This window comes from Oncorhynchus clarkii, unplaced genomic scaffold (assembly GCF_045791955.1).
Source record: "Oncorhynchus clarkii lewisi isolate Uvic-CL-2024 unplaced genomic scaffold, UVic_Ocla_1.0 unplaced_contig_9975_pilon_pilon, whole genome shotgun sequence".
NCBI lineage: Eukaryota > Metazoa > Chordata > Actinopteri > Salmoniformes > Salmonidae > Oncorhynchus > Oncorhynchus clarkii.
Window position 1 is genome coordinate 212,143 of NW_027261131.1, and position 26,101 is coordinate 238,243.

Here is a 26,101-nt window from a genome sequence, read left to right on the forward strand (position 1 = left end):
GGGATGTAACTGTATAGTAGGGATGTAACTGTATAGTAGGGATGTAACTGTACAGATGTAACTGTATAGTAGGGATGTAACTGTATAGTAGGGATGTAACTATACAGTAGGGATGTAACTGTATAGTAGGGATGTAACTGTACAGTAGGGATGTAACTGTACAGATGTAACTGTATAGTAGGGATGTAACTGTATAGTAGGGATGTAACTGTATAGTAAGGATGTAACTGTACAGATGTAAATGTACAGTAGGGATGTAACTGTATAGTAGGGATGTAACTGTATAGTAGGGATGTAACTGTACAGATGTAAATGTACAGTAGGGATGTAACTGCATAGTAGGGATGTAACTGTATAGTAGGGATGTAACTGTACAGATGTAACTGTATAGTAGGGATGTAAATGTACAGTAGGGATGTAACTGTATAGTAGGGATGTAACTGTATAGTAGGGATGTAACTGTACAGATGTAAATGTATAGTAGGGATGTAACTGTATAGTAGGGATGTAACTGTATAGTAAGGATGTAACTGTATAGTAGGGATGTAACTGTATAGTAGGGATGTAACTGTATAGTAGGGATGTAACTGTATAGTAGGGATGTAACTGTACAGATGTAAATGTATAGTAGGGATGTAACTGTATAGTAGGGATGTAACTGTATAGTAGGGATGTAACTGTACAGATGTAAATGTACAGTAGGGATGTAACTGTATAGTAGGGATGTAACTGTATAGTAGGGATGTAACTGTATAGTAGGGGTGTAACTGAACAGTAGGGATGTAACTGTATAGTAGGGATGTAACTGAACAGTAGGGATGCCACAGTACAGTAGGGATGTAACTGTACAGTAGGGATGTAACTGTACAGTAGGGATGTAACTGTATAGTAGGGATGTAACTGTACAGATGTAACTGAACAGTAGGGATGTAACTGTATAGTAGGGATGTAACTGTACAGATGTAACTGAACAGTAGGGATGTAACTGTATAGTAGGGATGTAACTGTATAGTAGGGATGTAACTGTACAGATGTAACTGAACAGTAGGGATGTAACTGTACAGATGTAACTGAACAGTAGGGATGTAACTGTACAGTAGGGATGTAACTGTATAGTAGGGATGTAACTGAACAGTAGGGATGTCACAGTACAGTAGGGATGTAACTGTACAGTAGGGATGTAACTGTATAGTAGGGATGTAACTGTACAAATGTAACTGTATAGTAGGGATGTAAATGTACAGTAGGGATGTAACTGTATAGTAGGGATGTAACTGTACAGATGTAACTGTATAGTAGGGATGTAACTGTATAGTAGGGATGTAACTGTACAGTAGGGATGTAACTGAACAGTAGGGATGTCACAGTACAGTAGGGATGTAACTGTACAGTAGGGATGTAACTGTACAGTAGGGATGTAACTGAACAGTAGGGATGCCACAGTACAGTAGGGATGTAACTGTACAGTAGGGATGTAACTGTATAGTAGGGATGTAACTGAACAGTAGGGATGTCACAGTACAGTAGGGATGTAACTGTACAGTAGGGATGTAACTGTATAGTAGGGATGTAACTGTACAGATGTAACTGTATAGTAGGGATGTAACTGTATAGTAGGGATGTAACTGTACAGTAGGGATGTAACTGTATAGATGTAACTGTATAGTAGGGATGTAACTGTACAGTAGGGATGTAACTGAACAGTAGGGATGTCACAGTACAGTAGGGATGTAACTGTACAGTAGGGATGTAACTGTATAGTAGGGATGTAACTGTATAGTAGGGATGTAACTGTACAGATGTAACTGTATAGTAGGGATGTAACTGTATAGTAGGGATGTAACTGTACAGTAGGGATGTAACTGTACAGATGTAACTGTATAGTAGGGATGTAACTGTATAGTAGGGATGTAACTGTATAGTAGGGATGTAACTGTATAGTAGGGATGTAACTGTACAGATGTAACTGTATAGTAGCGATGTAACTGTATTGTAAGGATGTAACTGTATAGTAGGGATGTAACTGTATAGTAGGGATGTAAATGTATAGTAGGGATGTAACTGTATAGTAGGGATATAACTGTACAGATGTAACTGTATAGTAGGGATGTAACTGTACAGTAGGGATGTAACTGTATAGTAAGGATGTAACTGTATAGTAAGGATGTAACTGTATAGTAGGGATGTAACTGTATAGTAAGGATGTAACTGTACAGATGTATTCTGTATAGTAGGGATGTAACTGTACACTAGGGATGTAACTGTATAGTAGGGATGTAACTGTATAGTAGGGATGTATCTGTACAGATGTAACTGTATAGTAGGGATGGAAATGTACAGTAGGGATGTAACTGTATAGTAGGGATGTAACTGTACAGATGTAACTGTATAGTAGGGATGTAACTGTATAGTAGGGATGTAACTGTACAGTAGGGATGTAACTGAACAGTAGGGATGTAACTGTACAGTAGGGATGTAACTGAACAGTAGGGATGTCACAGTACAGTAGGGATGTAACTGTACAGTAGGGATGTAACTGTATAGTAGGGATGTAACTGTACAGATGTAACTGTATAGTAGGGATGTAACTGTATAGTAGGGATGTAACTGTACAGTAGGGATGTAACTGTATAGATGTAACTGTATAGTAGGGATGTAACTGTACAGTAGGGATGTAACTGAACAGTAGGGATGTCACAGTACAGTAGGGATGTAACTGTACAGTAGGGATGTAACTGTATAGTAGGGATGTAACTGTATAGTAGGGATGTAACTGTACAGATGTAACTGTATAGTAGGGATGTAACTGTATAGTAGGGATGTAACTATACAGTAGGGATGTAACTGTATAGTAGGGATGTAGCTGTACAGTAGGGATGTAACTGTACAGATGTAACTGTATAGTAGGGATGTAACTGTATAGTAGGGATGTAACTGTACAGATGTAACTGTATAGTAGCGATGTAACTGTATAGTAAGGATGTAACTGTATAGTAGGGATGTAACTGTATAGTAGGGATGTAACTGTATAGTAGGGATGTAACTGTATAGTAGGGATGTAACTGTACAGTAGGGATGTAAATGTACAGTAGGGATGTAACTGTATAGTAGGGATGTAACTGTACAGATGTAAATGTATAGTAGGGTGGATGTAACTGTATAGTAGGGATGTAACTGTATAGTAGGGATGTAACTGTACAGATGTAAATGTATAGTAGGGATGTAACTGTATAGTAGGGATGTAACTGTATAGTAAGGATGTAACTGTACAGATGTAACTGTATAGTAGGGATGTAACTGTACACTAGGGATGTAACTGTATAGTAGGGATGTAACTGTATAGTAGGGATTTAACTGTACAGATGTAACTGTATAGTAGGGATGTAACTGTACAGTAGGGATGTAACTGTATAGTAGGGATGTAACTGTATAGTAAGGATGTAACTGTATAGTAGGGATGTAACTGTATAGTAAGGATGTAACTGTACAGATGTATTCTGTATAGTAGGGATGTAACTGTACACTAGGGATGTAACTGTATAGTAGGGATGTAACTGTACAGATGTAACTGTATAGTAGGGATGTAAATGTACAGTAGGGATGTAACTGTATAGTAGGGATGTAACTGTACAGATGTAACTGTATAGTAGGGATGTAACTGTATAGTAGGGATGTAACTGTACAGATGTAACTGTATAGTAGGGATGTAACTGTACAGTAGGGATGTAACTGTATAGTAGGGATGTAACTGTATAGTAAGGATGTAACTGTATAGTAGGGATGTAACTGTATAGTAAGGCTGTAACTGTACAGATGTATTCTGTATAGTAGGGATGTAACTGTACACTAGGGATGTAACTGTATAGTAGGGATGTAACTGTATAGTAGGGATGTAACTGTATAGTAGGGATGTAACTGTACAGATGTAACTGTATAGTAGGGATGTAACTGTATAGTAGGGATGTAACTGTATAGTAGGGATGTAACTGTATAGTAGGGATGTAACTGTATAGTAGGGATGTAACTGTACAGATGTAACTGTATAGTAGGGATGTAAATGTACAGTAGGGATGTACCTGTATAGTAGGGATGTAACTGTACAGATGTAACTGTATAGTAGGGATGTAACTGTATAGTAGGGATGTAACTGTATAGTAGGGATGTAACTGTACAGATGTAACTGTATAGTAGGGATGTAACTGTACAGATGTAACTGTATAGTAAGGATGTAACTGTACAGATGTAACTGTACAGTAGGGATGAGATCCAGATCAGCACACTAGTTTCCATTTTAGTTTTTGATTTGAGACTCTGTGAAAGGTGCTGTATGAATGTAATGTGGAGTTCCACAGAGATATGTGTTGGTACCTTCAGTTGTCCCAGAAACACAGCCTCATGAAGTGCTTAAAGAAAGGTGTGGTATCAAGGTCAATATAAACTTGGTGGTTCGAGCCCTGATTGGCTGACAGCCGTGGAATGCCAGACCGTATACCACGGGTATGACACAACATTCCAGTTTACTACGTTGGTAACCAGTTTATAACAGCAATAAGGCACCTCGGGAGTTCGTGGTACATGGCCAACATATCATGACTAAAGGCTGTATCCAGACACTCTGCGTTGCGTCGTGCCTAATAACAGCAGTGATATATTGGCCGTATGCCACACCCCCCCGGGCCTTATTGCTTAAATATCTTACATTGGTGACGACGTCTGTATTGGCCCCAGCTACACACAGGTGTCTGACTACCTCTAGAAGACCGTTGATAGCTGCCATGTGGAGAGGTGTCCTGCCATACTGGAGAGAGACAGAGGTTAGAGGTCAAGGGTTAGAGGTCAGAGCTTAGAGGTCAGGTGTCTGACTACTTCTAGAAGACCGTTGATAGCTGCCATGTGGAGAGGTGTCCTGCCATACTGGAGAGAGACAGAGGTTAGAGGTCATCAGAGCGTTACGTTGGTACAGTTAGTGAAGTGTAAAGTAAGGAGGAAGGCAAAAGAAGTTCAACAGCAGAAACCAGACTTCATCTGACTGATTCAACTAATTATTAACCCAGTCTGATGGATGCCTCCTAACGAGGACCAATAGCACGCATCACACAGACAGGACTTAACCAATAGCACGCATCACACAGACATGACTTAACCAATAGCACGCATCACACAGGCAGGACTTAACCAATAGCACGCATCACACAGACAGGACTTAACCAATAGCACGCATCACACAGACAGGACTTAACCAATAGCACGCACCACACAGACAGGACTTAACCAATAGCACGCATCACACAGACAGGACTTAACCAATAGCACGCATCACACAGGCAGGACTTAACCAATAGCACGCATCACACAGACAGGACTTAACCAATAGCACGCATCACACAGACAGGACTTAACCAATAGCACGCATCACACAGACAGGACTTAACCAATAGCACGCATCACACAGACAGGACTTAACCAATAGCACGCATCACACAGACAGGACTTAACCAATAGCACGCACCACACAGACAGGACTTAACCAATAGCACGCATCACACAGACAGGACTTAACCAATAGCACGCATCACACAGACAGGACTTAATCAATAGCACGCTTCACACAGACAGGACTTATTAACCAATAGCACGCATCACACAGACAGGACTTAACCAATAGCACGCATCACACAGACAGGACTTAACCAATAGCACGCATCACACAGGCAGGACTTAACCAATAGCACGCATCACACAGACAGGACTTAACCAATAGCACGCATCACACAGACAGGACTTAACCAATAGCACGCATCACACAGACAGGACTTAACCAATAGCACGCATCACACAGGCAGGACTTAACCAATGGCACGCACCACACAGACAGGACTTAACCAATAGCACGCATCACACAGACAGGACTTAACCAATAGCACGCACCACACAGACAGGACTTAACCAATAGCACGCATCACACAGACAGGACTTAACCAATAGCACGCATCACACAGGCAGGACTTAACCAATAGCACGCATCACACAGACAGGACTTAACCAATAGCACGCATCACACAGACAGGACTTAACCAATAGCACGCATCACACAGACAGGACTTAACCAATAGCACGCTTCACACAGACAGGACTTATTAACCAATAGCACGCATCACACAGACAGGACTTAACCAATAGCACGCATCACACAGACAGGACTTAACCAATAGCACGCATCACACAGACAGGACTTAACCAATAGCACGCATCACACAGACAGGACTTAACCAATAGCACGCATCACACAGACAGGACTTAACCAATAGCACGCATCACACAGACAGGACTTAACCAATAGCACGCATCACACAGGCAGGACTTAACCAATAGCACGCATCACACAGACAGGACTTAACCAATAGCACGCATCACACAGACAGGACTTAACCAATAGCACGCATCACACAGACAGGACTTAACCAATAGCACGCATCACACAGACAGGACTTATTAACCAATAGCACGCATCACACAGACAGGACTTAACCAATAGCACGCATCACACAGACAGGACTTAACCAATAGCACGCATCACACAGACAGGACTTAACCAATAGCACGCATCACACAGACAGGACTTAACCAATAGCACGCATCACACAGGCAGGACTTAACCAATAGCACGCATCACACAGACAGGACTTAACCAATAGCACGCATCACACAGGCAGGACTTAACCAATAGCACGCATCACACAGACAGGACTTAACCAATAGCACGCATCACACAGACAGGACTTAACCAATAGCACGCATCACACAGACAGGACTTAACCAATAGCACGCACCACCGTCGTGTTTACATGAATTCAAGAGGAAAATCAGACCAGACTTTTCAATTCAACTAGAATCATTTCCCTCTACTTGACAAACAGACCTGTCGCTACCAATGAGCTTGAGGAAACAAATAATATTTCACGGCAGATCTCAAAATGAAGAAATACAAGATGCTCAGGCTTTCAGACACACATCACCTCCCACAATCCTTTAGGGGGGGAAAGATCTGCACAAAAATAACAGAAATGGCTTCAATCCAGTCTCAGAATACATGAATATCACAACGCTGGTACCAGAACCAGAAGGTGAGTTATAATGGGATTATATTCAAGTCCTGTTTAGCAGAGAGAGATATGAAGCCTGGAGTCTGAAGTCTGTCATGTTTTTAATGGGAAGTAATGCTGTTGATTGATTGACTGATGAATTGATTGGCAGATTGAGGGACTGATAATAATAGATACCTTGCTGGGTAGTCTGGTCAATTGATGAATAAAATATAGTATCTCTACCTTGTTGGGAAGGTCGAGGGTTGCCTTGGCAGCACACAGTGTCGTGACAACGGGCAAGTTGCCGTCCTTACAGGCGATGTGCAGCGGCGTGTTGCCGTGGCGATCCTGATGGTCGACGGGGCAAGGGTGACGGAGCAAACATCTGACCACCTCCAGTTGGCACCTCCTCACAGCCAGGTGGAGCGCTATGTGGCTGTCCTGAACACACGGCCCCATGTCATAGATCTCTACCAGTACTAGTATAGTAATACTATATCCCAGGAATATTACAGTCATATCATAGTAATATAGTCATATCATAGTAATATAGTCATATCGTAATATAGTCATTTCATAGTAATATCATAGTAATACTATATCCCAGGAATATTCCAGTCATATCATAGGAATATCATAGTAATAGTCATATCATAGTAATATCATAGTAATAGTATAGTAATATCATAGTAATAGTCATATCATAGTAATATTATTGTAATAGTATAGTAATATCATAGTGATAGTCATATCATAGTAATATAGTCATATCATAGTAATAGTATAGTAATATCATAGTAATAGTTATATCATAGTAATATCATAGTATAGTAATATCATAGTAATAGTATAGTAATATCATAGTAATAGTAACATCATAGCAATATAGTAATATCATAGTAATAGTATAGTAATATCATAGTAGTATAGTAATATCATAGTAATAGTATAGTAATATCATAGTAATAGTATAGTAATATCATAGTAATAGTATAGTAGTAGCATTAATAGTATAGTAATATCATAGTAATAATATAGTAATATCATAGTAATAGTATAGTAATATCATAGTAATATCATAGTAATAGTATAGTAATGTCATAGCGATATAGTAATATCATAGTAATAGTATAGTAATATCAGTAATAGTATAGTAATATCATAGTAATATAGTACTAGTAATATCATAGTTATATAGTAATAGTATAGTAATGTCATAGTAATAGTATAGTGATATAATAGTATAGTATAGTAATATCATAGTAAGAGTATAGTAATATCATAGTAAGAATATAGTAATGTCATAGTAATATAGTAATAGTATAGTAATGTCATAGTAATAGTATAGTGATACCAGAGTAATAGTATAGTAATATCATAGTAATAGTATAGTAATATCATAGTAGTAGTATAGTAATATCAGAGTAATAGTATAGTAATATCATAGTAGTAGTATAGTAATATCATAGTAGTAGTAGTAGTATAGTAATATAGTAATAGTGTAGTAATATCATAGTAGTAGTATAGTAATAGAGTAATAGCATAGTAATATCATAGTAGTAGTATAGTAATATAGTCATAGCATAGCCACAGCATTACCTTGTCAGTAGAGTTGAGGTCAGCGCCATGTTCTATCAGACACTCTACTATATCAGCGAACCCCCTGGCAGAGGCGGTGAGGAGGGGGCTCTCTCCCTCCCTGTTCTTGGCATTAACCTGGCACCCCGCCTGGCATAGTGTCCTGGCCACCGAGGAGTAGCCATGCCACGACGCACAGTGGAGCGGTGTCTCCTGCTCCTGATGAGGAGAGGAGGGGGTGGGGGTGGGGTTATAGGGATACCTACATGGCAGCTCCTAATCTAGCTGAAGGAGCCTGGCACCAGTCTGTTTGGGCCTTAATGCCACTGCTTTTCACTTCCAGCGGAATCAAAATGATCACAAAACTATCCTAAACACTACCTTAAGCCTTGAAAAACAGTCTGTGCTTTTCTAACGCTGATGTTTCTCCTGCTCTAACGGTTGGTACAGAACAACGCTGCTGTCCCTCCTGATCTAATGGTTGGTACAGAACAATGCTGCTGTCCCTCCTGATCTAACGGTTGGTACAGAACAACGCTGCTGTCCCTCCTGATCTAACGGTTGGTACAGAACAATGCTGCTGTCCCTCCTGATCTAACGGTTGGTAAAGAACAACGCTGCTGTCCCTGATCTAACGGTTGGTACAGAACAACGCTGCTATCCCTGATCTAACGGTTGGTACAGAACAACGCTGCTGTCCCTCCTGATCTAATGGTTGGTACAGAACAATGCTGCTGTCCCTCCTGATCTAACGGTTGGTACAGAACAACGCTGCTGTCCCTCCTGATCTAACGGTTGGTACAGAACAATGCTGCTGTCCCTCCTGATCTAACGGTTGGTAAAGAACAACGCTGCTGTCCCTGATCTAACGGTTGGTACAGAACAACGCTGCTATCCCTGATCTAACGGTTGGTACAGAACAACGCTGCTGTCCCTCCTGATCTAATGGTTGGTACAGAACAATGCTGCTGTCCCTCCTGATCTAACGGTTGGTACAGAACAACGCTGCTGTCCCTCCTGATCTAACGGTTGGTACAGAACAACGCTGCTGTCCCTGATCTAACGGTTGGTAAAGAACAACGCTGCTGTCCCTGATCTAACGGTTGGTACAGAACAACGCTGCTATCCCTGATCTAACGGTTGGTACAGAACAACGCTGCTGTCCCTCCTGATCTAATGGTTGGTACAGAACAATGCTGCTGTCCCTCCTGATCTAACGGTTGGTACAGAACAACGCTGCTGTCCCTCCTGATCTAACGGTTGGTACAGAACAACGCTGCTGTCCCTGATCTAACGGTTGGTACAGAACAACGCTGCTGTCCCTCCTGATCTAACGGTTAGCACAGAACAGCGCTGCTGTCCCTGATCTAACGGTTGGTACAGAACAATGCTGCTGTCCCTCCTGATCTAACGGTTGGTACAGAACAATGCTGCTGTCTCTGATCTAACGGTTGGTACAGAACAACGCTGCTGTCACTCCTGATCTAATGGTTGGTACAGAATAATGCTGCTGTCCCTGATCTAACGGTTGGTACAGCACAACGCTGCTGTCCCTCCTGATCTAACGGTTGGTACAGAACAACGCTGCTGTGCCTGATCTAACGGTTGGTACAGAACAACGCTGCTGTGCCTGATCTAACGGTTGGTACAGAACAACGCTGCTGTGCCTGATCTAACGGTTGGTACAGAACAACGCTGCTTTCCTTCCTGATCTAACGGTTGGTACAGAACAACGCTGCTGTCCCTGCTGATCTAACGGTTGGTACAGAACAACGCTGCTGTCCCTCCTGATCTAACGGTTGGTACAGAACAACGCTGCTGTCCCTGATCTAACGGTTGGTACAGAACAATGCTGCTGTCCCTCCTGATCTAACGGTTGGTACAGAACAACGCTGCTGTCCCTCCTGATCTAACGGTTGGTACAGAACAACGCTGCTGTCCCTCCTGATCTAACGGTTGGTACAGAACAACGCTGCTGTCCCTCCTGATCTAACGGTTGGTACAGAACAACGCTGCTGTCCCTCCTGATCTAACGGCTGGTACAGAACAACGCTGCTGTCCCTCCTGATCTAACGGTTGGTACAGAACAACGCTGCTGTACCTCCTGATGTAACGGTTGGTACAGAACAAAGCTGCTGTCCCTCCTGATCTAACGGTTGGTACAGAACAATGATGCTGTCCCTCCTGATCTAATGGTTGGTACAGAACAATGCTGCTGTCCCTGATCTAACGGTTGGTACAGAACAACACTGCTGTCCCTTCTGATCTAACAGTTGGAACAGAACAACGATGCTGTCCCTGATCTAACGGTTGGTACAGAACAACGCTGCTGTCCCTCCTGATCTAACGGTTGGTACAGAACAACGCTGCTGTCCCTCCTGATCCAACGGTTGGTACAGAGCAATGCTGCTGTCCCTCCTGATCTAACGGTTGGTACAGAACAACGCTGCTGTGCCTGATCTAACGGTTGGTACAGAACGCTGCTGTCCCTCCTGATCTAACGGTTGGTACAGAACAACGCTGCTGTCCCTGATCTAACGGTTGGTACAGAACAACGCTGCTGTGCCTGATCTAACGGTTGGTACAGAACAACGCTGCTGTCCTTCCTGATCTAACGGTTGGTACAGAACAACGCTGCTGTCCCTGCTGATCTAACGGTTGGTACAGAACAACGCTGCTGTCCCTCCTGATCTAACGGTTGGTACAGAACAACGCTGCTGTCCCTGATCTAACGGTTGGTACAGAACAATGCTGCTGTCCCTCCTGATCTAACGGTTGGTACAGAACAACGCTGCTGTCCCTCCTGATCTAACGGTTGGTACAGAACAACGCTGCTGTCCCTCCTGATCTAACGGTTGGTACAGAACAACGCTGCTGTCCCTCCTGATCTAACGGTTGGTACAGAACAACGCTGCTGTCCCTCCTGATCTAACGGTTGGTACAGAACAACGCTGCTGTCCCTCCTGATCTAACGGTTGGTACAGAACAACGCTGCTGTCCCTCCTGATGTAACGGTTGGTACAGAACAAAGCTGCTGTCCCTCCTGATCTAACGGTTGGTACAGAACAATGATGCTGTCCCTCCTGATCTAATGGTTGGTACAGAACAATGCTGCTGTCCCTGATCTAACGGTTGGTACAGAACAACGCTGCTGTCCCTCCTGATCTAACGGTTGGTACAGAACAACGCTGCTGTCCCTCCTGATCCAACGGTTGGTACAGAGCAATGCTGCTGTCCCTCCTGATCTAACGGTTGGTACAGAACAACGCTGCTGTGCCTGATCTAACGGTTGGTACAGAACGCTGCTGTCCCTCCTGATCTAACGGTTGGTACAGAACAACGCTGCTGTCCCTGATCTAACGGTTGGTACAGAACAACGCTGCTGTCCCTGATCTAACGGTTGGTACAGAACAACGCTGCTGTCCCTCCTGATCTAACGGCTGGTACAGAACAACGCTGCTGTCCTTCCTGATCTAACGGTTGGTACAGAACAACGCTGCTGTCATTCCTGATCTAACGGTTGGTACAGAACAACGCTGCTGTCCCTGCTGATCTAACGGTTGGTACAGAACAACGCTGCTGTCCCTGATCTAACGGTTGGTACAGAACAACGCTGCTGTCCCTCCTGATCTAACGGTTGGTACAGAACAATGCTGCTGTCCCTCCTGATCTAACGGTTGGAACAGAACAATGCTGCTGTCCCTCCTGATCTAACGGTTGGTACAGAACAATGCTGCTGTCCCTCCTGATCTAACGGTTGGTACAGAACGCTGCTGTCCCTCCTGATCTAACGGTTGGTACAGAACAACGCTGCTGTCCCTGATCTAACGGTTGGTACAGAACAACGCTGCTGTCCCTCCTGATCTAACGGTTGGTACAGAACAACGCTACTGTCCCTCCTGATCTAACAGTTGGTACAGAACAATGCTGCTGTCCCTCCTGATCTAACGGTTGGTACAGAACAACGCTGCTGTCCCTCCTGATCTAACGGTTGGTACAGAACAATGCTGCTGTCCCTCCTGATCTAACGGTTGGTAAAGAACAACGCTGCTGTCCCTGATCTAACGGTTGGTACAGAACAAAGCTGCTATCCCTGATCTAACGGTTGGTACAGAACAACGCTGCTGTCCCTGATCTAACGGCTGGTACAGAACAACGCTGCTGTCCTTCCTGATCTAACGGTTGGTACAGAACAACGCTGCTGTCCCTGCTGATCTAACGGTTGGTACAGAACAACGCTGCTGTCCCTGATCTAACGGTTGGTACAGAACAACGCTGCTGTCCCTCCTGATCTAACGGTTGGTACAGAACAACGCTGCTGTCCCTCCTGATCTAACGGTTGGTACAGAACAACGCTGCTGTCCCTCCTGATCTAACGGTTGGTACAGAACAACGCTGCTGTCCCTCCTGATCTAACGGTTGGTACAGAACAATGCTGCTGTCCCTCCTGATCTAACGGTTGGTACAGAACAATGCTGCTGTCCCTCCTGATCTAACGGTTGGTACAGAACGCTGCTGACCCTCCTGATCTAACGGTTGGTACAGAACAACGCTGCTGTCCCTGATCTAACGGTTGGTACAGAACAACGCTGCTGTCCCTCCTGATCTAACGGTTGGTACAGAACAACGCTACTGTCCCTCCTGATCTAACGGTTGGTACAGAACAATGCTGCTGTCCCTCCTGATCTAACGGTTGGTACAGAACAACGCTGCTGTCCCTCCTGATCTAACGGTTGGTACAGAACAATGCTGCTGTCCCTCCTGATCTAACGGTTGGTAAAGAACAACGCTGCTGTCCCTGATCTAACGGTTGGTACAGAACAACGCTGCTATCCCTGATCTAACGGTTGGTACAGAACAACGCTGCTGTCCTTCCTGATGTAACGGTTGGTACAGAACAACGCTGCTGTCCCTGCTGATCTAACGGTTGGTACAGAACAATGCTGCTGTCCCTGCTGATCTAACGGTTGGTACAGAAAAACGCTGCTGTCCCTGATCTAACGGTTGGTACAGAACAATGCTGCTGTCCCTCCTGATCTAACGGTTGGTACAGAACAACGCTGCTATCCCTCCTGATCTAACGGTTGGTACAGAACAACGCTGCTGTCCCTTCTGATCTAACGGTTGGTACAGAACAACGCTGCTGTCCCTCCTGATCTAACGGTTGGTACAGAACAATGCTGCTGTCCCTCCTGATCTAACGGTTGGAACAGAACAATGCTGCTGTCCCTCCTGATCTAACGGTTGGTACAGAACAATGCTGCTGTCCCTCCTGATCTAACGGTTGGTACAGAACAACGCTGCTGTCCCTGATCTAACGGTTGGTACAGAACAACGCTGCTGTCCCTCCTGATCTAACGTTTGGTACAGAACAACGCTGCTGTCCCTCCTGATCTAACGGTTGGTACAGAACAACGCTGCTGTCCCTCCTGATCTAACGGTTGGAACAGAACAATGCTGCTGTCCCTCCTGATCTAACGGTTGGTACAGAACAATGCTGCTGTCCCTCCTGATCTAACGGTTGGTACAGAACGCTGCTGCCCCTCCTGATCTAACGGTTGGTACAGAACAACGCTGCTGTCCCTCCTGATCTAACGGTTGGTACAGAACAACGCTGCTGTCCCTCCTGATCTAACGGTTGGTACAGAACAACGCTGCTGTCCCTCCTGATCTAACGGTTGGTACAGAACAACGCTGCTGTCCTTCCTGATCTAACGGTTGGTACAGAACAACGCTGCTGTCCTTCCTGATCTAACGGTTGGTACAGAACAATGATGCTGTCCCTCCTGATCTAATGGTTGGTACAGAACAATGCTGCTGTCCCTGATCTAACGGTTGGTACAGAACAACGCTGCTGTCCCTCCTGATCTAACGGTTGGTACAGAACAACGCTGCTGTCCCTCCTGATCCAACGGTTGGTACAGAGCAATGCTGCTGTCCCTCCTGATCTAACGGTTGGTACAGAACAACGCTGCTGTGCCTGATCTAACGGTTGGTACAGAACGCTGCTGTCCCTCCTGATCTAACGGTTGGTACAGAACAACGCTGCTGTCCCTGATCTAACGGTTGGTACAGAACAACGCTGCTGTCCCTGATCTAACGGTTGGTACAGAACAACGCTGCTGTCCCTCCTGATCTAACGGCTGGTACAGAACAACGCTGCTGTCCTTCCTGATCTAACGGTTGGTACAGAACAACGCTGCTGTCATTCCTGATCTAACGGTTGGTACAGAACAACGCTGCTGTCCCTGCTGATCTAACGGTTGGTACAGAACAACGCTGCTGTCCCTGATCTAACGGTTGGTACAGAACAACGCTGCTGTCCCTCCTGATCTAACGGTTGGTACAGAACAATGCTGCTGTCCCTCCTGATCTAACGGTTGGAACAGAACAATGCTGCTGTCCCTCCTGATCTAACGGTTGGTACAGAACAATGCTGCTGTCCCTCCTGATCTAACGGTTGGTACAGAACGCTGCTGTCCCTCCTGATCTAACGGTTGGTACAGAACAACGCTGCTGTCCCTGATCTAACGGTTGGTACAGAACAACGCTGCTGTCCCTCCTGATCTAACGGTTGGTACAGAACAACGCTACTGTCCCTCCTGATCTAACAGTTGGTACAGAACAATGCTGCTGTCCCTCCTGATCTAACGGTTGGTACAGAACAACGCTGCTGTCCCTCCTGATCTAACGGTTGGTACAGAACAATGCTGCTGTCCCTCCTGATCTAACGGTTGGTAAAGAACAACGCTGCTGTCCCTGATCTAACGGTTGGTACAGAACAAAGCTGCTATCCCTGATCTAACGGTTGGTACAGAACAACGCTGCTGTCCCTGATCTAACGGCTGGTACAGAACAACGCTGCTGTCCTTCCTGATCTAACGGTTGGTACAGAACAACGCTGCTGTCCCTGCTGATCTAACGGTTGGTACAGAACAACGCTGCTGTCCCTGATCTAACGGTTGGTACAGAACAACGCTGCTGTCCCTCCTGATCTAACGGTTGGTACAGAACAACGCTGCTGTCCCTCCTGATCTAACGGTTGGTACAGAACAACGCTGCTGTCCCTCCTGATCTAACGGTTGGTACAGAACAACGCTGCTGTCCCTCCTGATCTAACGGTTGGTACAGAACAATGCTGCTGTCCCTCCTGATCTAACGGTTGGTACAGAACAATGCTGCTGTCCCTCCTGATCTAACGGTTGGTACAGAACGCTGCTGACCCTCCTGATCTAACGGTTGGTACAGAACAACGCTGCTGTCCCTGATCTAACGGTTGGTACAGAACAACGCTGCTGTCCCTCCTGATCTAACGGTTGGTACAGAACAACGCTACTGTCCCTCCTGATCTAACGGTTGGTACAGAACAATGCTGCTGTCCCTCCTGATCTAACGGTTGGTACAGAACAACGCTGCTGTCCCTCCTGATCTAACGGTTGGTACAGAACAATGCTGCTGTCCCTCCTGATCTAACGGTTGGTAAAGAACAACGCTGCTGTCCCTGATCTAACGGTTGGTACAGAACAACGCTGCTATCCCTGATCTAACGGTTGGTACAGAACAACGCTGCTGTCCTTCCTGATGTAACGGTTGGTACAGAACAACGCTGCTGTCCCTGCTGATCTAACGGTTGGTACAGAACAATGCTGCTGTCCCTGCTGATCTAACGGTTGGTACAGAAAAACGCTGCTGTCCCTGATCTAACGGTTGGTACAGAACAATGCTGCTGTCCCTCCTGATCTAACGGTTGGTACAGAACAACGCTGCTATCCCTCCTGATCTAACGGTTGGTACAGAACAACGCTGCTGTCCCTTCTGATCTAACGGTTGGTACAGAACAACGCTGCTGTCCCTCCTGATCTAACGGTTGGTACAGAACAATGCTGCTGTCCCTCCTGATCTAACGGTTGGAACAGAACAATGCTGCTGTCCCTCCTGATCTAACGGTTGGTACAGAACAATGCTGCTGTCCCTCCTGATCTAACGGTTGGTACAGAACAACGCTGCTGTCCCTGATCTAACGGTTGGTACAGAACAACGCTGCTGTCCCTCCTGATCTAACGTTTGGTACAGAACAACGCTGCTGTCCCTCCTGATCTAACGGTTGGTACAGAACAACGCTGCTGTCCCTCCTGATCTAACGGTTGGAACAGAACAATGCTGCTGTCCCTCCTGATCTAACGGTTGGTACAGAACAATGCTGCTGTCCCTCCTGATCTAACGGTTGGTACAGAACGCTGCTGCCCCTCCTGATCTAACGGTTGGTACAGAACAACGCTGCTGTCCCTCCTGATCTAACGGTTGGTACAGAACAACGCTGCTGTCCCTCCTGATCTAACGGTTGGTACAGAACAACGCTGCTGTCCCTCCTGATCTAACGGTTGGTACAGAACAACGCTGCTGTCCTTCCTGATCTAACGGTTGGTACAGAACAACGCTGCTGTCCTTCCTGATCTAACGGTTGGTACAGAACAACGCTGCTGTCCCTCCTGATCTAACGTTTGGTACAGAACAACGCTGCTGTCCCTCCTGATCTAACGGTTGGTACAGAACAACGCTGCTGTCCCTCCTGATCTAACGGTTGGAACAGAACAATGCTGCTGTCCCTCCTGATCTAACGGTTGGTACAGAACAATGCTGCTGTCCCTCCTGATCTAACGGTTGGTACAGAACGCTGCTGTCCCTCCTGATCTAACGGTTGGTACAGAACAACGCTGCTGTCCCTGATCTAACGGTTGGTACAGAACAACGCTGCTGTCCCTCCTGATCTAACAGTTGGTACAGAACAACGCTACTGTCCCTCCTGATCTAACGGTTGGTACAGAACAATGCTGCTGTCCCTCCTGATCTAACGGTTGGTACAGAACAAAGCTGCTGTCCCTCCTGATCTAACGGTTGGTACAGAACAATGCTGCTGTCCCTCCTGATCTAACGGTTGGTAAAGAACAATGCTGCTGTCCCTGATCTAACGGTTGGTACAGAACAACGCTGCTATCCCTGATCTAACGGTTGGTACAGAACAACGCTGCTGTCCCTGATCTAACGGCTGGTACAGAACAACGCTGCTGTCCTTCCTGATCTAACGGTTGGTACAGAACAACGCTGCTGTCCCTGCTGATCTAACGGTTGGTACAGAACAACGCTGCTGTCCCTGATCTAACGGTTGGTACAGAACAACGCTGCTGTCCCTCCTGATCTAACGGTTGGTACAGAACAACGCTGCTGTCCCTCCTGATCTAACGGTTGGTACAGAACAACGCTGCTGTCCCTCCTGATCTAACGGTTGGTACAGAACAACGCTGCTGTCCCTCCTGATCTAACGGTTGGTACAGAACAATGCTGCTGTCCCTCCTGATCTAACGGTTGGTACAGAACAATGCTGCTGTCCCTCCTGATCTAACGGTTGGTACAGAACGCTGCTGACCCTCCTGATCTAACGGTTGGTACAGAACAACGCTGCTGTCCCTGATCTAACGGTTGGTACAGAACAACGCTGCTGTCCCTCCTGATCTAACGGTTGGTACAGAACAACGCTACTGTCCCTCCTGATCTAACGGTTGGTACAGAACAATGCTGCTGTCCCTCCTGATCTAACGGTTGGTACAGAACAACGCTGCTGTCCCTCCTGATCTAACGGTTGGTACAGAACAATGCTGCTGTCCCTCCTGATCTAACGGTTGGTAAAGAACAACGCTGCTGTCCCTGATCTAACGGTTGGTACAGAACAACGCTGCTATCCCTGATCTAACGGTTGGTACAGAACAACGCTGCTGTCCTTCCTGATGTAACGGTTGGTACAGAACAACGCTGCTGTCCCTGCTGATCTAACGGTTGGTACAGAACAATGCTGCTGTCCCTGCTGATCTAACGGTTGGTACAGAAAAACGCTGCTGTCCCTGATCTAACGGTTGGTACAGAACAATGCTGCTGTCCCTCCTGATCTAACGGTTGGTACAGAACAACGCTGCTATCCCTCCTGATCTAACGGTTGGTACAGAACAACGCTGCTGTCCCTCCTGATCTAACGGTTGGTACAGAACAACGCTGCTGTCCCTCCTGATCTAACGGTTGGTACAGAACAATGCTGCTGTCCCTCCTGATCTAACGGTTGGAACAGAACAATGCTGCTGTCCCTCCTGATCTAACGGTTGGTACAGAACAATGCTGCTGTCCCTCCTGATCTAACGGTTGGTACAGAACAACGCTGCTGTCCCTGATCTAACGGTTGGTACAGAACAACGCTGCTGTCCCTCCTGATCTAACGTTTGGTACAGAACAACGCTGCTGTCCCTCCTGATCTAACGGTTGGTACAGAACAACGCTGCTGTCCCTCCTGATCTAACGGTTGGAACAGAACAATGCTGCTGTCCCTCCTGATCTAACGGTTGGTACAGAACAATGCTGCTGTCCCTCCTGATCTAACGGTTGGTACAGAACGCTGCTGCCCCTCCTGATCTAACGGTTGGTACAGAACAACGCTGCTGTCCCTCCTGATCTAACGGTTGGTACAGAACAACGCTGCTGTCCCTCCTGATCTAACGGTTGGTACAGAACAACGCTGCTGTCCCTCCTGATCTAACGGTTGGTACAGAACAACGCTGCTGTCCTTCCTGATCTAACGGTTGGTACAGAACAACGCTGCTGTCCTTCCTGATCTAACGGTTGGTACAGAACAACGCTGCTGTCCCTCCTGATCTAACGTTTGGTACAGAACAACGCTGCTGTCCCTCCTGATCTAACGGTTGGTACAGAACAACGCTGCTGTCCCTCCTGATCTAACGGTTGGAACAGAACAATGCTGCTGTCCCTCCTGATCTAACGGTTGGTACAGAACAATGCTGCTGTCCCTCCTGATCTAACGGTTGGTACAGAACGCTGCTGTCCCTCCTGATCTAACGGTTGGTACAGAACAACGCTGCTGTCCCTGATCTAACGGTTGGTACAGAACAACGCTGCTGTCCCTCCTGATCTAACAGTTGGTACAGAACAACGCTACTGTCCCTCCTGATCTAACGGTTGGTACAGAACAATGCTGCTGTCCCTCCTGATCTAACGGTTGGTACAGAACAACGCTGCTGTCCCTCCTGATCTAACGGTTGGTACAGAACAATGCTGCTGTCCCTCCTGATCTAACGGTTGGTAAAGAACAATGCTGCTGTCCCTGATCTAACGGTTGGTACAGAACAACGCTGCTATCCCTGATCTAACGGTTGGTACAGAACAACGCTGCAGTCCCTGATCTAACGGTTGGTACAGAACAACGCTGCTGTCCTTCCTGATCTAACGGTTGGTACAGAACAACGCTGCTGTCCCTGCTGATCTAACGGTTGGTACAGAACAACGCTGCTGTCCCTGATCTAACGGTTGGTACAGAACAACGCTGCTGTCCCTCCTGATCTAACGGTTGGTACAGAACAACGCTGCTGTCCCTCCTGATCTAACGGTTGGTACAGAACAACGCTGCTGTCCCTCCTGATCTAACGGTTGGTACAGAACAACGCTGCTGTCCCTCCTGATCTAACGGTTGGTACAGAACAATGCTGCTGTCCCTCCTGATCTAACGGTTGGAACAGAACAATGCTGCTGTCCCTCCTGATCTAACGGTTGGTACAGAACAATGCTGCTGTCCCTCCTGATCTAACGGTTGGTACAGAACAACGCTGCTGTCCCTGATCTAACGGTTGGTACAGAACAACGCTGCTGTCCCTCCTGATCTAATGTTTGGTACAGAACAACGCTGCTGTCCCTCCTGATCTAACGGTTGGTACAGAACAACGCTGCTGTCCCTCCTGATCTAACGGTTGGTACAGAACAACGCTGCTGTCCCTCCTGATCTAACGGTTGGTACAGAACAACGCTGCTGTCCCTCCTGATCTAACGGTTGGTACAGAACAACGCTGCTGTCCCTCCTGATCTAACGGTTGGTACAGAACAATGCTGCTGTCCCTCCTGATCTAACGGTTGGTACAGAACAACGCTGCTGTCCCTGATCTAACGGTTGGTACAGAACAACGCTGCTGTCCCTCCTGATCTAACGTTTGGTACAGAACAACGCTGCTGTCCCTCCTGATCTAACGGTTGGTACAGAACAACGCTGCTGTCCCTCCTGATCTAACGGTTGGAACAGAACAATGCTGCTGTCCCTCCTGATCTAACGGTTGGTACAGAACAATGCTGCTGTCCCTCCTGATCTAACGGTTGGTACAGAACGCTGCTGCCCCTCCTGATCTAACGGTTGGTACAGAACAACGCTGCTGTCCCTCCTGATCTAACGGTTGGTACAGAACAACGCTGCTGTCCCTCCTGATCTAACGGTTGGTACAGAACAACGCTGCTGTCCCTCCTGATCTAACGGTTGGTACAGAACAACGCTGCTGTCCTTCCTGATCTAACGGTTGGTACAGAACAACGCTGCTGTCCTTCCTGATCTAACGGTTGGTACAGAACAACGCTGCTGTCCCTCCTGATCTAACGTTTGGTACAGAACAACGCTGCTGTCCCTCCTGATCTAACGGTTGGTACAGAACAACGCTGCTGTCCCTCCTGATCTAACGGTTGGAACAGAACAATGCTGCTGTCCCTCCTGATCTAACGGTTGGTACAGAACAATGCTGCTGTCCCTCCTGATCTAACGGTTGGTACAGAACGCTGCTGTCCCTCCTGATCTAACGGTTGGTACAGAACAACGCTGCTGTCCCTGATCTAACGGTTGGTACAGAACAACGCTGCTGTCCCTCCTGATCTAACAGTTGGTACAGAACAACGCTACTGTCCCTCCTGATCTAACGGTTGGTACAGAACAATGCTGCTGTCCCTCCTGATCTAACGGTTGGTACAGAACAACGCTGCTGTCCCTCCTGATCTAACGGTTGGTACAGAACAATGCTGCTGTCCCTCCTGATCTAACGGTTGGTAAAGAACAATGCTGCTGTCCCTGATCTAACGGTTGGTACAGAACAACGCTGCTATCCCTGATCTAACGGTTGGTACAGAACAACGCTGCAGTCCCTGATCTAACGGTTGGTACAGAACAACGCTGCTGTCCTTCCTGATCTAACGGTTGGTACAGAACAACGCTGCTGTCCCTGCTGATCTAACGGTTGGTACAGAACAACGCTGCTGTCCCTGATCTAACGGTTGGTACAGAACAACGCTGCTGTCCCTCCTGATCTAACGGTTGGTACAGAACAACGCTGCTGTCCCTCCTGATCTAACGGTTGGTACAGAACAACGCTGCTGTCCCTCCTGATCTAACGGTTGGTACAGAACAACGCTGCTGTCCCTCCTGATCTAACGGTTGGTACAGAACAATGCTGCTGTCCCTCCTGATCTAACGGTTGGAACAGAACAATGCTGCTGTCCCTCCTGATCTAACGGTTGGTACAGAACAATGCTGCTGTCCCTCCTGATCTAACGGTTGGTACAGAACAACGCTGCTGTCCCTGATCTAACGGTTGGTACAGAACAACGCTGCTGTCCCTCCTGATCTAATGTATGGTACAGAACAACGCTGCTGTCCCTCCTGATCTAACGGTTGGTACAGAACAACGCTGCTGTCCCTCCTGATCTAACGGTTGGTACAGAACAACGCTGCTGTCCCTCCTGATCTAACGGTTGGTACAGAACAACGCTGCTGTCCCTCCTGATCTAACGGTTGGTACAGAACAACGCTGCTGTCCCTCCTGATCTAACGGTTGGTACAGAACAATGCTGCTGTCCCTCCTGATCTAACGGTTGGTACAGAACAACGCTGCTGTCCCTCCTGATCTAACGGTTGGTACAGAACAATGCTGCTGTCCCTCCTGATCTAACGGTTGGTAAAGAACAACGCTGCTGTCCCTGATCTAACGGTTGGTACAGAACAACGCTGCTATCCCTGATCTAACGGTTGGTACAGAACAACGCTGCTGTCCTTCCTGATGTAACGGTTGGTACAGAACAACGCTGCTGTCCCTGCTGATCTAACGGTTGGTACAGAACAACGCTGCTGTCCCTGATCTAACGGTTGGTACAGAACAACGCTGCTGTCCCTCCTGATCTAACGGTTGGTACAGAACAACGCTGCTGTCCCTCCTGATCTAACGGTTGGTACAGAACAACGCTGCTGTCCCTCCTGATCTAACGGTTGGTACAGAACAACGCTGCTGTCCCTCCTGATCTAACGGTTGGTACAGAACAATGCTGCTGTCCCTCCTGATCTAACGGTTGGAACAGAACAATGCTGCTGTCCCTCCTGATCTAACGGTTGGTACAGAACAATGCTGCTGTCCCTCCTGATCTAACGGTTGGTACAGAACAACGCTGCTGTCCCTGATCTAACGGTTGGTACAGAACAACGCTGCTGTCCCTCCTGATCTAACGGTTGGTACAGAACAATGCTGCTGTCCCTCCTGATCTAACGGTTGGTACAGAACGCTGCTGTCCCTCCTGATCTAACGGTTGGTACAGAACAACGCTGCTGTCCCTGATCTAACGGTTGGTACAGAACAACGCTGCTGTCCCTCCTGATCTAACGGTTGGTACAGAACAACGCTACTGTCCCTCCTGATCTAACGGTTGGTACAGAACAATGCTGCGGTCCCTCCTGATCTAACGGTTGGTACAGAACAACGCTGCTGTCCCTCCTGATCTAACGGTTGGTACAGAACAATGCTGCTGTCCCTCCTGATCTAACGGTTGGTAAAGAACAACGCTGCTGTCCCTGATCTAACGGTTGGTACAGAACAACGCTGCTATCCCTGATCTAACGGTTGGTACAGAACAACGCTGCTGTCCCTGATCTAACGGCTGGTACAGAACAACGCTGCTGTCCTTCCTGATCTAACGGTTGGTACAGAACAACGCTGCTGTCCCTGCTGATCTAACGGTTGGTACAGAACAACGCTGCTGTCCCTGATCTAACGGTTGGTACAGAACAACGCTGCTGTCCCTCCTGATCTAAGGGTTGGTACAGAACAACGCTGCTGTCCCTTCTGATCTAACGGTTGGTACAGAACAACGCTGCTGTCCCTCCTGATCTAACGGTTGGTACAGAACAACGCTGCTGTCCCTCCTCATCTAACGGTTGGTACAGAACAATGCTGCTGTCCCTCCTGATCTAACGGTTGGTACAGAACAATGCTGCTGTCCCTCCTGATCTAACGGTTGGTACAGAACGCTGCTGACCCTCCTGATCTAACGGTTGGTACAGAACAACGCTGCTGTCCCTGATCTAACGGTTGGTACAGAACAACGCTGCTGTCCCTCCTGATCTAACGGTTGGTACAGAACAACGCTACTGTCCCTCCTGATCTAACGGTTGGTACAGAACAATGCTGCTGTCCCTCCTGATCTAACGGTTGGTACAGAACAACGCTGCTGTCCCTCCTGATCTAACGGTTGGTACAGAACAATGCTGCTGTCCCTCCTGATCTAACGGTTGGTAAAGAACAACGCTGCTGTCCCTGATCTAACGGTTGGTACAGAACAACGCTGCTATCCCTGATCTAACGGTTGGTACAGAACAACGCTGCTGTCCTTCCTGATCTAACGGTTGGTACAGAACAACGCTGCTGTCCCTGCTGATCTAACGGTTGGTACAGAACAATGCTGCTGTCCCTGCTGATCTAACGGTTGGTACAGAACAACGCTGCTGTCCCTGATCTAACGGTTGGTACAGAACAACGCTGCTGTCCCTCCTGATCTAACGGTTGGTACAGAACAACGCTGCTATCCCTCCTGATCTAACGGTTGGTACAGAACAACGCTGCTGTCCCTCCTGATCTAACGGTTGGTACAGAACAACGCTGCTGTCCCTCCTGATCTAACGGTTGGTACAGAACAATGCTGCTGTCCCTCCTGATCTAACGGTTGGAACAGAACAATGCTGCTGTCCCTCCTGATCTAACGGTTGGTACAGAACAATGCTGCTGTCCCTCCTGATCTAACGGTTGGTACAGAATAACGCTGCTGTCCCTGATCTAACGGTTGGTACAGAACAACGCTGCTGTCCCTCCTGATCTAACGTTTGGTACAGAACAACGCTGCTGTCCCTCCTGATCTAACGGTTGGTACAGAACAACGCTGCTGTCCCTCCTGATCTAACGGTTGGTACAGAACAATGCTGCTGTCCCTCCTGATCTAACGGTTGGTACAGAACGCTGCTGCCCCTCCTGATCTAACGGTTGGTACAGAACAACGCTGCTGTCCCTCCTGATCTAACGGTTGGTACAGAACAACGCTGCTGTCCCTCCTGATCTAACGGTTGGTACAGAACAACGCTGCTGTCCCTCCTGATCTAACGGTTGGTACAGAACAACGCTGCTGTCCTTCCTGATCTAACGGTTGGTACAGAACAACGCTGCTGTCCTTCCTGATCTAACGGTTGGTACAGAACAACCCTGCTGTCCCTGCTGATCTAACGGTTGGTACAGAACAACGCTGCTGTCCCTGATCTAACGGTTGGTACAGAACAACGCTGCTGTCCCTCCTGATCTAACGGTTGGTACAGAACAATGCTGCTGTCCCTCCTGATCTAACGGTTGGAACAGAACAATGCTGCTGTCCCTCCTGATCTAACGGTTGGTACAGAACAATGCTGCTGTCCCTCCTGATCTAACGGTTGGTACAGAACGCTGCTGTCCCTCCTGATCTAACGGTTGGTACAGAACAACGCTGCTGTCCCTGATCTAACGGTTGGTACAGAACAACGCTGCTGTCCCTCCTGATCTAACGGTTGGTACAGAACAATGCTGCTGTCCCTCCTGATCTAACGGTTGGTACAGAACAACGCTGCTGTCCCTGATCTAACGGTTGGTACAGAACAACGCTGCTGTCCCTCCTGATCTAACGGTTGGTACAGAACAACGCTACTGTCCCTCCTGATCTAACGGTTGGTACAGAACAATGCTGCTGTCCCTCCTGATCTAACGGTTGGTACAGAACAACGCTGCTGTCCCTCCTGATCTAACGGTTGGTACAGAACAATGCTGCTGTCCCTCCTGATCTAACGGTTGGTAAAGAACAACGCTGCTGTCCCTGATCTAACGGTTGGTACAGAACAACGCTGCTATCCCTGATCTAACGGTTGGTACAGAACAACGCTGCTGTCCCTGATCTAACGGCTGGTACAGAACAACGCTGCTGTCCTTCCTGATCTAACGGTTGGTACAGAACAACGCTGCTGTCCCTGCTGATCTAACGGTTGGTACAGAACAACGCTGCTGTCCCTGATCTAACGGTTGGTACAGAACAACGCTGCTGTCCCTCCTGATCTAACGGTTGGTACAGAACAACGCTGCTGTCCCTTCTGATCTAACGGTTGGTACAGAACAACGCTGCTGTCCCTCCTGATCTAACGGTTGGTACAGAACAACGCTGCTGTCCCTCCTGATCTAACGGTTGGTACAGAACAATGCTGCTGTCCCTCCTGATCTAACGGTTGGTACAGAACAATGCTG

General features: G+C 47.1%; 1 protein-coding gene across 1 annotated transcript in view; it reads right to left on the reverse strand.

Annotated features, from left to right (window-relative positions):
• LOC139405149 (death-associated protein kinase 1-like) overlaps nt 1-26,101 on the reverse strand; it is a 159,985-nt gene that overhangs the window by 65,851 nt on the left and 68,033 nt on the right. The window contains exons 12-14 of the mRNA XM_071147569.1: nt 8,685-8,882; nt 7,329-7,526; nt 4,700-4,798 (exon numbers count right to left, since the gene is read on the reverse strand). Of these exons, the coding sequence (XP_071003670.1) occupies nt 4,700-4,798; nt 7,329-7,526; nt 8,685-8,882 (495 nt within the window). The remainder of the gene's footprint in view (nt 1-4,699; nt 4,799-7,328; nt 7,527-8,684; nt 8,883-26,101) is intronic.